This window comes from Gorilla gorilla, chromosome 5 (genome assembly GCF_029281585.2).
Source record: "Gorilla gorilla gorilla isolate KB3781 chromosome 5, NHGRI_mGorGor1-v2.1_pri, whole genome shotgun sequence".
NCBI classification, from domain to species: domain Eukaryota; kingdom Metazoa; phylum Chordata; class Mammalia; order Primates; family Hominidae; genus Gorilla; species Gorilla gorilla.
Window position 1 is genome coordinate 114,015,724 of NC_073229.2, and position 14,822 is coordinate 114,030,545.

At 40.9% G+C, this 14,822-nt stretch overlaps 1 protein-coding gene across 7 annotated transcripts in view; it reads left to right on the forward strand.

Annotated features, from left to right (window-relative positions):
• The window catches only part of CASP8AP2 (caspase 8 associated protein 2), a 46,816-nt gene that overhangs the window by 24,621 nt on the left and 7,373 nt on the right, over positions 1–14,822 (forward strand). For all 7 annotated transcript variants that reach the window (XR_010134321.1, XM_004044409.5, XM_004044411.4 and 4 more), the window contains 5 exons: positions 288–388; positions 944–1,018; positions 2,558–2,673; positions 7,542–9,787; positions 11,363–14,492. Coding sequence is in view for 6 of the 7 variants with exons in the window: in XM_004044409.5 (XP_004044457.2) it covers positions 288–388; positions 944–1,018; positions 2,558–2,673; positions 7,542–9,787; positions 11,363–14,492 (5,668 nt within the window). In the remaining variant the exon portion in view is untranslated. The remainder of the gene's footprint in view (positions 1–287; positions 389–943; positions 1,019–2,557; positions 2,674–7,541; positions 9,788–11,362; positions 14,493–14,822) is intronic.

The window sequence follows — 14,822 nt, forward strand, 5'->3', positions numbered from 1 at the left end:
AGGAGTTCGAGACCAGCCTGGCCAACATGGTGAAACACCATCTCACCATCTCTACTAAAAATACAAAAATTAGTGGGGTGTGGTGGCATGCCCCTGTAATCCCAGCTACTCAGGAGGCTGAGGCATGAGAATGGCTTGAACCTGGGAGGGTGAGGCTACAGTGAGCCAAGATTTGCACCACTGCCACTGCACTCTAGCATGGGTGACAGAACGAGACTCAAAAAAACAAAAGAAAAAAGTGTAACAAGTATTTTTATGGAAGGTTTTTTTTGTTTGTTTGTTTTTAGACAGCGCTTCCAAATCCTGTGTACCATCAAGAAATTGTTTGGACTTATATGAAGAGATCCTGACTGAAGAAGGAACTGCAAAAGAGGCAACATATAATGATGTATGGGTTGCCACAATTATTAAGGACAGTTATTTACTGTTTTGTAGCTTCTGAAGAGCAGTCAGCTGCTTAGTTTTGAACAGATATTTTGTTTAGGAACTTAGCTCTTAGACTAACAAATATTTAAGTCAGTTTTTGTCTTCAGACCTGTTTTTTAAAGGAATGTTTTCTGAATACTTGTCTAAATTTAGTTATAATTTTGCTTGACCCAATTTAAGCATCTGAATATAAAACCTCAACAGGCAAACAGTGTTACAACATTTTTTCTTTCATGATATGTACAAAGTTAAATTGTATGTTGCATAAAATGTCCTCAGACTTCTTCTATTTCTTTCTACTATATTTGAATTTTAAGGTTTGGATGTTAAATGTGAAACTAAACAAAATAGATTATTTATAGGCTTAACTTTAAAACTGGTTATCTTTCTGGTAGAAGTAGACTTCATCTGCCTTCTTAGTGAATTGATTTGCAAATTTTAAAATATTTTGAAATGCCAGTTAAGCTAAGAAAATAATTTTGAATGATACTTCAATTAATCCTTTTATATTTTATAGTTGCAAGTAGAATATGGAAAATGTCAACTACAAATGAAAGAGCTGATGAAAAAGTTTAAAGAAATACAGACACAGGTAGGGTATAAATGAAAACATAAAAAACAAATTACCAGGCACAGTGACTCACACCAGTAATTTCAGCACTTTGAGAGGCAGAGGTGAGAGGATTGCTTGAGGCCAGGAGTTTGAGCCCAGCCTTAGCAAGGCAGCGAAACCTCATCTCTACAAAAAAATAAAATGATTAGCTGTGTATGGCCCCCTGTAGTCCTAGCTACTTAGGAGGCTGAGGAGGGAGGACTCTTGAACGCAGGAGTTTGAAGTAACAGTGAGCTGTGATTGTGCCACTGCACTCCAGCCTGGGTGACAGAGCAAGACCCTGTCACTTAAAAAAAGTAAAACAACAACAAAAAAGTTGTTATAAATAGAAATTAAAATGTTAAAGTGTTGACAGTTTATAAGGAAGCTTTCTTTTAGTATTAAATGAAATAGCAAATGTGGCAAGTATGCATTATTTCCTGAGTTGATGAAATTGAATGAAATAGCAAATGTGGCAAATATGCATTATTTCCCTAGTTGATGAAACTGGTAAAGGAAAACGGCTTGATTTATTAAATGACATTGATTATAAAGGGTCTGTTAGACTTAGGCCAATTAATAGTTAATTAATAGAAAATCGTGGAGATGATGACAACTGGTTTAAAATAATGGTTTTGAGGAGCAAAGATACGGGTTTAAAATGGCTCTTGGGGGACACTGATGATGCCTTCACAGCTTTTGCCAAAATGACCTATTTTGTGACTGTGCTGCAAAAATCAGGAATGTCATGTCCTGTTCTAGTTTTTAGTTTTTGGTAAAATTGTATCTCTTCCTTCTCTTTCCCCTGAAAGAACCAGTGAACTCTCAATTCTTTCTTTGTTTATCTGGGGACTAATACATCTTTTTTTTTTTTCTGATGGAGCCTCGCGCTTCGCCAGGCTGGAGTGCAGTGGCACGATCTCGGCTCACTGCAACCTCCAGCTCACTGCAACCTCCGCCTCCCAGGCTCAAGCAGTTCTCCTGCCTCAGCCTCCCAAGTAGCTGGGATTACAGGCACCCACCACAACACCTGGCTAATTTTTGTATTTTTAGTAGAGACAGGGTTTCGGCCTGTTGGCCAGGCGGGTCTTGAGCTCCTGACCTTAGGTGATCCACCTGCCTCGGCCTCCCAAAGTGCTGGGATTACAGGCATGAGCCACCATGCCCAGACTGGACTAATACATCTTTGCAAGTTTAACCAAAGCTGTTAAATTATAACCTAATTCTTATCATTTTTATTTTCAATTTTCAAGATCATGACCCAGGCAGAACTTACTTTTTCTGCTGTTCATTGGTTTTTCATTTCAATCTCTGTTTTAAGTAGTTTCACTTTAAGTGGGACTATTTCTGGTGCCAGTTATCTTCTCATAGTCTCAGCTTCCCCACCTGTATAAGGGGGATAAATAGTACTCCTCATAGGGCTTATAAATGTGTGATGCCTGCATGTAGTTAACATTCAATAATTATCAGCTAATGTATGTAGTAGTATTAGTGACCCTATAGGTATGTACTTTATTAATATAGTTTGTGGTGTTTTAGAATTTCAGCTTAATAAACGAAAACCAGTCTCTTAAGAAGAATATTTCAGCACTTATCAAAACTGCCAGAGTGGAAATAAACCGCAAGGATGAAGAAATAAGTAATCTTCACCAGAGGTATTACTGAGCGGTGTAGCTGTTATAAATTACGTGGGTATTGATATGTGGAATATTTTTAACTTTTAGAGGAAAGATGAAAATAATGTTTTTTTTTTTTTTAGAGACAGGGTCTCATTTTGTCACCCAGGCTGGAATGCAGTGGTGTAATTATAACTCAGTGCAGCCTCCGCCTCCTGGGCTCAAGAGATCCTCCTTCCTCAGCCTTCCAAGTAGCTGAGATAACAGGTGCACAACACCATGTCTGCCTAATTTTTTTATTTTTGATTTTTGGTGGAGACAGGGTCTCACTATGTAGCCCATACTGGTCTTGAACTCAAGGCCTCAAGTGATCCTCCTGCCTCTGCCTCCTGAAGTGTTGGGATTATAAGGGTGAGCCACCATGCTTGGCCCATATGTGATTATTAATAGAACATTGTGGCCAGGCGCAGTGGCTCGTACCTGTAATCCCAGCACTTTGGGAGGCTGAAGGGGACAGATCACTTGAGCTCAAGAGTTCGAAACCAGCCTGGCCAACAGGGTGAAACCCTGTCTCTACTAAAAATACAAAAATTTGGCTGGGCATGGTGGCTCATGCCTGTAATCCTAGCACTTTGGGAGGCCGAGGCGGGCAGATCACCTGAGGTCAAGAGTTCGAGACCAGCCTGACCAACATGGTGAAACCCCATCTCTACTAAAAAAAAAAAAAAAATACAAAATTAGCTGGACATGGTGGCACATACCCAGCATCACAGCCACTCGGGAGGCTGAGGCAGGAGAATCTCTTGAACCCAGGAGGCAGAGGTTGCCGAGATTGTGCCATTGCACTCCAGCCTGGGCAACAAGAGTGAAACTCCATCTCAAAAAAAAAAAAAATATTAGCCAGGCATGGTGGTGGGTGCCTGTAATTCCACCTACTTGGGAGGCTGAGGCAGGAGAATTGCTTGAACCTGGGACGACGCAGAGGTTGCAGTGAGCTGAAATCATACCACTGCATTCCATCCTTGGTGACAGCAAGACTCCATCTCAAAAAAAAAAAAAAAGGAAGCAAATAAAAATAGAACATTGCCACATATTTATCTGAATATATTTAGTTTCCTAAAACACTGAGTTCTTGCTCTAATACTGTTTGCCCTGATGAGATGATGGTGTATATGTCATGGGTTCTTCTAGGTCCCCACTAAATTACTAAAATATCAAGAGGGCATCTGTGCTCATATACCCTATTAATAAACAGCCCTTATACTATCTCTCAATTGTATATTCTTTTCTTTCTCAAAGGGATTTTCTCCATTAATTTCTCTCTTTTATTGGTTGGAGGCAATATTTTGCTCCAGAGAAGTTCATATTTTCATAGCCTAACCTCTGAAAAAGTTGTCTAAACTTGTAAACTTGTTTTTATTTTCTTTCTTTCTACTAACTCACTTTTTTTTTTTTAAGATGGAGTCTCACTCTGTCGCCAGGCTGGAGTGCAGTGGCGCGATCTTGGCTCACTGCAACCTCCCCCTCCTGGGTTCAAGCAATTCTCCTGCCTCAGCCTCCTGAGTAGCTGGGACTACAGGCACGCGCCACCATGCCCGGCTAATTTTTGTATTTTTAGTAGAGATGGGGTTTCACCATGTTGGCCAGGGTGGTCTTGATCTCATGACCTCATGATCCGCCTGCCTCAAGCCTCCCAAAGTGCTGGGATTACAGGCGTGAGCCACTGTGCCCGGCCTTTTTTTTTTTTTTTTGACAGAGCCTCACTCTGTCGCCCAGGCTGGAGTGCAATGGTGCAATCTCGCCTCACCACAACCTTCGCTTCCCAGGTTCAAGCGATTCTGCCTCCTGAGTAGCTGGGATTACAGGCGCTCGCCACCACACCTGGCTAGTTAAAAAAAAATTTTTTTATTTTTTGAGATGGAGTCTCGCTCTGTTGCCCAGGCTGGAGTGCAGTGGCGTGATCTTGGCTCACTCCAACCTCCGCCTCCTAGGTTCAAGCATTCTCCTGCCTCAGCCTCCCGAGTAGCTGGGATTACAGGCACCCGCCACCACGCTGGCTAATTTTTGTATTTTTAATAGAGACGGGGTTTCACCATGTTGATCAGGCTGGTCTCGAACTCCTGACCTCAGGTGACCCACCTGCCTCGGCCTCCCAATGTGCTGGGATCACAGGCATGAGCCACCGCACTCAGCCTACACCCAGCTAATATTTTTGTATTTTTAGTAGACACGGGGTTTCACCATGTTGGTCAGGCTGGTCTTGAACTCCTGACCTCAGGTGATCCACCCACCTTGGCCTCCCAAAGTGCTGAGATTTCAGGCGTGAGCCACTGTGCCCAGACTTTTTTTTTTTTGGCAGAGTCTTGCTCTGTTGCCCAGGCTGGAGTGCAGTGGTGTGATCTCAGCTCATTGCAACCTTTGCCTGCTGGGTTCAAGCGATCCTCCCACCTCAGTCTCCCGAGTAGCTGGGATTACAGGCATGCACCACCTGTAAAAAAAAATTTTAAAAAAAAAAAAAGATTTTTTTGTATTTTTAGTAGACGGGGTTTCACCATTTTGGCCAGGCTGGTCTCAAACTCCTGACCTCAAGTGATCTGCCCGCCTGGCCCTCCAAAGTACTAGGATTACAGGTATGAGCCACTGCACCCAGCTTCAAGGGTGTTCCTTTTATGGTTAGTGCTTTTCATGTTTACATTTCCCCAATGATCTCAAAGGTATCTACCAACAGTTGGTCGGTTGAGTCAGTATCTATATTAGTTTCCTAGGCTTAGTGTAACAAAACTACCAGAAATGGGTGGCCTAAACAACCAAAATTTGTCTCACAGTCCTGGAGGCTAGAAGTCCAAAATGAAAGTGTCAGCAAAGTTAGTTTCTTTTGAGGGCTCTGAAGGAAGGATCTGATTCAGGCCTCTGTACTCTTAGATGGTTGTCTACTTCCTATGTCTCTTTATATCCTCTTTCTAAATGTATCTCTGTGTCCAAATTTCCCCCTTTTTATAAGAACACCAGTAATATTGCATGCCCACCTTGAGGACATCACTTTAACTTGATTATTTCTGTAAAGACCCTTTAAATAAGGTCATATTCTGAAGAACAATGGGTTAGAACTTCAAATTATGAATTTGGTCAGGAGAGGGGACACAATCCATAACAGGGTTCATATGAGGCTTACATATTGTTTTAGGTTGTGTGTTTTTCTAATCCTCTCTTATAACAGTCTCCCTATATTTCTGAGTTTTTTAAGTTTTGGGTTTTTCTACACATTTACTACTGATTAGAAAAAGATACATGAAATTTCAGAGAAATTATGGAACTTCTGGAAGATGAAGTTATTACCAGAAGCCAAAATAGGCCAGGCACAGTGGCTCACGCCTGTAACCCCAGTACTTTGGGAGGCGAAGGCAGGAGAATTGCTTGAGTCCAGGAGTTTGAGACCAGCCTGCGCAGCATAGTGAGATCCCATCTCTACAAAAAATTAAAAATTAGCTGGGCATGGTGGCTTGTACCTGTAGTCCCAGCTACTTGGAAGGTTGAAGTGAGAGGATTGCTTGAGCCTAGGATGTCAAGGCTGCAGTGAGCCATGATCATGCCACTGCACTGAGCCTGGGTGAAAGAGGGAGACCCTGTCTCAAAAAAAAAAAAAAAAAAGCTAAATTGAGCTATCTACATTTTATTGCTAGGAAACCTACCAGTTTTTTTAAACACTAATATAAAACCTTAAGACTTAGATTTTTGTTTGTTTTAAACAGTAAATATATACCATTCTCCTAGGAAAGAATTACAACTCTTTATTCCTTTTTACTTTGCATAGTATATAACATCTTAAGATGGCCTTTGGTGCTTTGGCTTGCTGTGGGATTGTATGTGAAACAGAAAACTAGGATAGAGAATTATGTAGAGTTTTACTTTGTTCAAGTCTGTTGTTTAGCAAGATTTTACTTTTCCTTGTGTTTCAGTTGAGCTGGAATGAATAAGGCAAGAAAATAATGTCACTTGTTCTAAAAGAAGTGAACTTGTGGTTAGCTGGGGAGTTATGCACTGTAGTGAAGTAAGTCTAAGAGCCATTGGCAAGTATTGGGATAGATCCTCAGGTCCTCAAAACTTATTTGAGCAAGGCACATGAAAGAGAATTTCATGTTTTAAAAACAGGCTAATTTAGTTGGAAGCTGGTAATTTCTTTTTCTTCTTTTTTTTAGGGACAGGGTCTCACTTCGTTCTGTCACCCAGGCTGGAGTGCAATAGTGCAATCATGGCTCACTGCAGCCTCAACCTCCTGGTCTTAAGTGATCCTCCCACCTCAGCCTTCCGAGTAGCTAGGACCACAGGCATGTACCACTATGCCTGGCTAATTAAAACAAAAAATTTTTTTAGAGACAGGATGTCACCATGTTGCCCAGGCTGATCATGAACTCCTGGGCTCAAACAAATGATCCTCCCGCCTTGTCCTCCTCAAGTGCTGGTATTAGAGGCATGAGCCACCACATCTGGCCAAAGCTGGTAATTTCTTTCTCAACCAGGAGGTTGAGGCTGAGACAGAGTCTTGCCCTGTCACCCAGGCTGTAATACAGTGGCGCAGTCTCGGCTCACTGCAACCTCCACCTCCCAGGTTCAAGCAGTTCTCCTGCCTCAGCTCCCAAGGAGCTGGGATTACAGGTGCCTGCCACCACGCTTGGCTAATTTTTTTGTATTTTTGGTAGAGACGGGGTTTCACTATGTTGGCCAGGCTGGTCTCAAACTGCTGACCTCAAGTGATCCACCTGCCTCGGCCTCTCAAAGTGCTGGGATTATAGGCATGAGCTACCATGCCTGGCCAAAGCTGGTAATTTCTTAATCATGAATTACTCATGTGAATGAAGTTTGGAATATTGCTAAATATAATTTAACTTTTTTTTTTTATTTCATAATAGATTGTCTGAGTTTCCACATTTTCGAAATAATCATAAAACTGCAAGGACATTTGATACAGTTAAAACAAAAGATCTTAAATCTAGATCTCCACATTTGGATGATTGTTCAAAGACTGATCACAGAGCTAAAAGTGATGTTTCTAAAGATGTACATCATAGCACTTCACTGCCAAATCTGGAAAAGGAAGGAAAACCACATTCTGATAAAAGGAGTACTTCACATTTACCTACATCTGTTGAGAAACACTGCACTAATGGTGTTTGGTCACGTTCTCATTATCAGGTTGGCGAGGGTAGCTCAAATGAGGATAGTAGAAGAGGAAGAAAAGATATTAGACATAGCCAGTTTAACAGAGGAACTGAAAGAGTACGAAAAGACTTAAGTACTGGCTGTGGTGATGGTGAACCAAGGATATTGGAGGCTAGTCAAAGGCTACAAGGACATCCTGAGAAATATGGTAAAGGTGAACCAAAGACTGAAAGCAAAAGTTCAAAGTTTAAAAGTAACTCAGATTCTGACTATAAAGGTGAACGCATTAACTCTTCTTGGGAGAAAGAGACCCCTGGAGAAAGGTCACACAGTCGAGTAGACTCTCAAAGTGACAAAAAACTAGAAAGACAAAGTGAAAGATCACAAAATATAAATAGGAAAGAAGTTAAATCACAAGACAAAGAAGAAAGAAAAGTTGATCAAAAACCTAAATCAGTAGTAAAGGACCAAGATCACTGGAGAAGATCTGAACGAGCATCACTTCCTCATTCCAAGAATGAAATAACATTTTCTCATAATTCAAGTAAATACCATCTAGAAGAGAGAAGAGGATGGGAAGATTGTAAAAGAGACAAGAGTGTAAACAGTCATAGTTTTCAAGATGGAAGATGTCCATCTTCTCTTTCAAACAGTAGAACTCACAAAAACATTGACTCTAAGGAAGTTGATGCTATGCATCAGTGGGAAAATACACCTTTAAAAGCAGAAAGACATAGAACTGAAGATAAGAGGAAAAGAGAACGAGAAAGCAAAGAAGAAAATAGGCATATTAGAAATGAAAAAAGAGTACCTACAGAACATTTGCAGAAGACTAATAAGGAAACTAAGAAAACCACTACTGATTTAAAGAAACAGAATGAGCCAAAGACTGATAAGGGAGAAGTCCTTGATAATGGTGTTTCTGAAGGAGCAGATAATAAAGAGCTTGCAATGAAAGCTGAGAGTGGTCCAAATGAAACAAAAAACAAGGACCTAAAATTGAGTTTTATGAAAAAATTGAACTTAACTCTTTCTCCTGCTAAAAAGCAACCTGTTTCCCAGGATAATCAGCATAAAATAACTGATGTTCCCAAGTCCAGTGGTGTATGTGATTCAGAGTCTTCAATGCAAGTTAAAACAGTGGCATATGTTCCCTCCATCAGTGAACATATCTTGGGGGAAGCATCTGTCAGTGAACATACCATGGGGGAAACCAAGTCAACGTTATTGGAACCAAAGGTTGCTCTTCTAGCAGTGACTGAACCCAGGATCGGTATCTCAGAAACTAACAAGGAAGACGAAAATAGTTTGTTAGTTAGATCTGTTGACAATACTATGCATTGTGAAGTGCCCATTTGTGGTACAGAGACTTCCTTCCCATCTCCTGTGGAAATACAACAGACAGAGTCCTTGTTTCCATCAACAGGAATGAAACAAACCATTAATAATGGAAGGGCAGCAGCTCCTGTGGTAATGGATGTATTACAAACAGATGTGTCTCAAAACTTTGGCTTGGAATTGGATACCAAAAGAAATGATAATTCAGATTCTTGTGGTATTTCTGAAGGTATGGAGATGAAGGTGGCACTTTCAACAACAGTGGGTGAAACCACTGAAAGCATTTTGCAGCCTTCAATTGAGGAAGCTGATATTTTGCCAATAATGCTTTCAGAAGATAATAACCCAAAATTTGAGCCTTCTGTTATAGTTACACCACTGGTTGAGAGTAAGTCGTGTCATCTGGAGCCTTGCTTACCTAAAGAGACTCTAGATTCTTCACTTCAGCAGACTGAGTTAATGGACCACAGAATGGCAACTGGTGAAACAAACTCAGTATATCATGATGATGATAACTCGGTTTTGAGCATTGACCTTAATCACCTGAGACCTATTCCAGAAGCCATCAGTCCTCTGAATAGTCCAGTGAGACCTGTAGCAAAAGTTCTTAGAAATGAAAGCCCACCTCAAGTTCCAGTGTATAATAACAGTCATAAAGGTAATAGTTCGTATTATCTTCTGTAACTTTGCATTTTATGAGAATGTAAAATACATAAGATAAATTGGTGCTTTTTCTTTTTTGATAACATAAAAAGTAGCATATTACTCAGCCCCTGTTATCTAGAAGTGCACATGGAGGGTTTTTTTGTTTTTTGGTTTTTTTTAGATGAAGTCTCACTCTGTCCCCCAGGCTGGAGTGCAGTGTGCACAATCTTGGCTCACTGCAACCTCTGCCTCCTGAGTTCAAGCAATTCTCCTGCCTCAGCCTCCCAAGTAGCTGGGACTACAGGTGCGTGCCACCACTCCCAGCTAATTTTTGTATTTTTTTTAGTAGAGTCAGGGTTTCACCATATTGGGCAGGCTGGTCTTGAACTCCTGACCTCGTGATCCGCGTGTCTCGGCCTCCCAAAGTGTTGGGACTATAGGCGTGAGCCACTGCACCCAGCCAGAGTTGTTTTTTTGTTTCTTTTTTTTTTTTTGAGAGAGAGTCACTCTGTCGCCAGGCTGGAGTGCAGTGGCGCAATCTCAGCTCACTGCAACCTCAGCCTCCCAGGCCCAAGCGATTCTCCTGCCTCAGCCTCCCAAGTAGCTGGGATTACAGGCACCTGCCACCATGCTAATTTTTGTGTTAGTAGAGATGGGTTTTCACCATGTTGGTCAGGTTGGTCTGGATCTCTTGACCTCGTGATCAGCCCTCCTCAGCCTCCCAAAGTGCTAGGATTACAGGCGTGAGCCACCACATCCGGCCCCAAGCACTTTTTAAGATCAATAAAAACCAATGATACAGGCGGGGCATGGTGGCTCACACCTGTAATCCTAGCACTTAGGGAGGCTGAGGCAGGTAGATCATGAAGTCAGGAGTTCGAGACCAGCCTGGCCAATGTGGTGAAACCCTATCTCTACTAAAAAATACAAAAATTAGCTGGGTGTGGGGGTAGTCGCCTGTAGTCCCAGCTACTCAGGAGGCTGAGGCAGGAGAATTGGCTTGAACCCGGGAGGTAGAGGGTGCAGTGAGCCAAGATTGCGCCACTGCATTCCATCCTGAGTGTCACAGCAAGACTTCGTTCTCAAAAAAAAAATCAGTGATACAAGTATTAGGCATTAACATTCTGCTTCAAAAAGAACTAGTAAAACATTGAATTGCCGGCTGGGCGCGGTGGCTCACGCCTGTAATCCCAGCACTTTGGGAGGCCAAGGCGGGCAGATCACGAGGTCAGGAGATCGAGACCATCCTGGCTAACACGGTGAAACCCCGTCTCTACTAAAAATACAAAAAAATTAGTCAGACGTGGTGGCGGGCACCTGTAGTCTCAGATACTCGCGAGGCTGAGACAGGAGAATGGCGTGAACCCACGAGGCGGAGCTTGCAGTGAGCCGAGATTGCACCACTGCACTCCAGCCTGGGCGACAGAGCGAGACTCCATCTCAAAAAACAAAAAAAAACAAACAGTGAATTGCCTCAGTATTTAATTTTTTGTTATATGTAATATTTAATATGGACATGTCAAATGACTAAACTTTAATATACTGTTATCTTCTATAAATGTGTTTAATATATTTTTCTCTTCTACAGATGTGTTTTTACCAAATTCAGCTCATTCTACCTCTAAGAGTCAGTCTGATCTCAATAAGGAAAATCAAAAGCCAATTTACAAATCTGACAAATGTACAGAAGCAGACACATGTAAGAATTCACCATTAGATGAATTAGAAGAAGGAGAAATTAGAAGTGATAGTGAAACATCTAAACCACAAGAAAGTTTTGAAAAAAATTCCAAGCCTAGAGCGTCAGCTGATGTGCGGAAGTCAAAGACTATCCCACGACGTGGGAAAAGTACTGTGTGTTTAGATAAAGACAGTAGGAAAACACATGTAAGAATCCATCAGACCAATAACAAATGGAATAAAAGACCTGATAAATCTAGCAGATCTTCAAAAACAGAGAAGAAAGATAAAGTGATGAGCACTTCCAGCTTGGAAAAAATAGTTCCAATTATTGCTGTACCCTCTTCTGAACAAGAGATCATGCACATGTTACGAATGATAAGAAAACATGTAAGAAAAAATTATATGAAATTCAAGGCAAAATTTTCATTAATACAATTTCACAGAATTATTGAGTCAGCAATTTTGAGTTTTACATCTTTAATTAAACATCTCAACTTACACAAAATCTCTAAGTCAGTGACTACCTTACAGAAGAATCTCTGTGATATTATAGAGTCTAAACTTAAGCAAGTTAAAAAGAATGGCATAGTTGATCGTTTATTTGAACAGCAGCTACCAGATATGAAAAAAAAATTGTGGAAGTTTGTAGATGACCAACTTGATTATTTGTTTGCAAAGCTTAAGAAAATCTTAGTATGTGATTCCAAAAGCTTTGGAAGAGATAGTGATGAAGGCAAACTTGAAAAAACAAGTAAACAGAATGCACAGTATTCAAATAGTCAGAAAAGGAGTGTGGACAACTCCAACAGAGAATTGCTGAAAGAAAAATTATCAAAATCAGAAGACCCTGTTCATTATAAGTCTTTAGTGGGATGTAAAAAATCTGAGGAAAATTATCAAGACCAAAATAACTCCAGTATTAACACTGTAAAGCATGACATTAAAAAAAATTTTAACATCTGCTTTGATAATATAAAGAACTCTCAATCCGAAGAGCGCTCCTTGGAAGTATACTGTCCAAGCACCCCAAAGTCAGAAAAAAACGAAGGAAGCAGCATAGAGGATGCACAGACATCCCAGCATGCAACTTTGAAGCCAGAACGAAGTTTCGAGATTCTTACCGAACAGCAAGCATCGAGCCTTACTTTTAATTTAGTGAGTGATGCACAAATGGGTGAAATATTTAAAAGTTTGTTGCAAGGTTCTGATCTTTTAGACAGCAGTGTTAACTGTACTGAAAAAAGTGAGTGGGAGTTAAAGACTCCAGAGAAGCAGCTGCTAGAGACTCTTAAGTGCGAGTCTATACCAGCTTGTACAACAGAAGAGCTAGTTTCAGGGGTGGCTTCTCCATGTCCTAAAATGATTAATGATGATAATTGGTCATTATTATCATCTGAAAAAGGTCCATCTCTGTCTTCAGGGCTTTCATTGCCAATTCATCCTGATGTGTTGGATGAAAGTTGTATGTTTGAAGTGTCTACTAACCTACCTTTAAGTAAAGATAATGTGTGTAGTGTAGAAAAGAGCAAGCCCTGCGTTTCTTCCATACTTCTTGAAGATCTAGCAGTCTCTTTAACAGTACCATCGCCTCTGAAGTCAGATGGTCATCTCAGTTTTTTAAAGCCTGATGTGTCGTCCAGTTCAACTCCTGAAGAAGTCATTAGTGCTCATTTTAGTGAAGATGCCTTACTTGAGGAAGAGGATGCATCTGAGCAAGATATTCATTTAGCTCTGGAGTCTGATAATTCAAGCAGTAAATCAAGTTGTTCTTCTTCCTGGACAAGCCGATCTGTTGCTCCAGGCTTTCAGTACCACCCTAATCTACCTATGCATGCCGTCATAATGGAAAAGTCCAATGATCATTTCATTGTGAAAATACGACGTGCAACACCATCTACCTCTTCTGGCCTTAAACAGAGTATGATGCCTGATGAATTACTGACATCTTTGCCCAGACATGGAAAGGAAGCTGATGAAGGACCAGAGAAAGAATATATTTCATGTCAGAACACAGTTTTTAGATCTGTGGAGGAATTGGAAAACTCCAACAAAAATGTTGATAGCAGCAAGTCAACTCATGAAGAACAGAGCTCTATGATACAAACACAGGTTCCTGATATATATGAATTTCTTAAAGATGCTTCAGATAAGATGGGTCATAGTGATGAAGTGGCTGATGAATGTTTCAAATTGCATCAAGTATGGGAAACAAAAGTGCCTGAAAGCATTGAAGAATTGCCTTCAATGGAAGAAATCTCACACTCTGTTGGGGAACATCTTCCAAACACATACGTAGATCTAACGAAAGATCCAGTCACTGAAACCAAAAACTTGGGGGAATTCATAGAAGTAACAGTTTTACATATTGATCAGTTGGGATGTTCTGGAGGCAATTTAAATCAGAGTGCTCAAATATTAGACAATTCTTTGCAGGCTGATACTGTAGGTGCTTTTATTGATTTGACACAAGATGCTTCAAGTGAGGCTAAAAGTGAAGGTAATCATCCTGCATTAGCTGTGGAAGACTTGGGATGTGGGGTGATACAGGTAGATGAAGATAATTGTAAGGAAGAAAAGGCACAAGTGGCAAACAGGCCTTTAAAATGCATTGTTGAGGAAACCTATATCGACTTGACCACAGAATCTCCCAGTTCATGTGAAGTAAAAAAAGATGAGTTAAAATCAGAGCCGGGATCAAATTGTGATAACTCGGAGTTGCCTGGGACTTTGCATAATGCTCACAAAAAGAGAAGAAACATTTCTGATCTAAATCATCCTCATAAAAAACAAAGAAAGGAAACAGACTTAACTAATAAGGAAAAGACCAAGAAACCTACCCAAGATTCTTGTGAGAATACTGAAGCTCACCGAAAGAAAGCCAGTAAGAAGAAGGCCCCTCCTGTGACTAAAGATCCCTCATCATTAAAGGCAACCCCAGGGATTAAGGATTCATCAGCAGCACTTGCCACTTCTACAAGTCTTTCTGCAAAAAATGTTATTAAAAAGAAGGGAGAAATTATCATTTTATGGACAAGGTAAGAATCTTGTGAGACATTTAAATCACCAGGAAATTTTGCACTCAGAAATCTAATCTGTCTGGCTGGGCGCAGTGGCTCATGCCTGTAATCCCAATACTTTGGGACGCTGAGGCAGGTGGATCACTTGAGCCCAGGAGTTTGGGACCAGCTTGAGCAACATGGTGAAATTCTGTCTCTACAAAAAAAATACAAAAATTAGGGCCGGGCGCAGTGGCTCACGCCTGTAATCCCAGCACTTTGGGAGGCTGAAGCGGGCGGATCATGAGGTCAGGAGATTGAGACCATCCTGGCTAACATGGTGAAACCCAATCTCTACCAAAAATACAA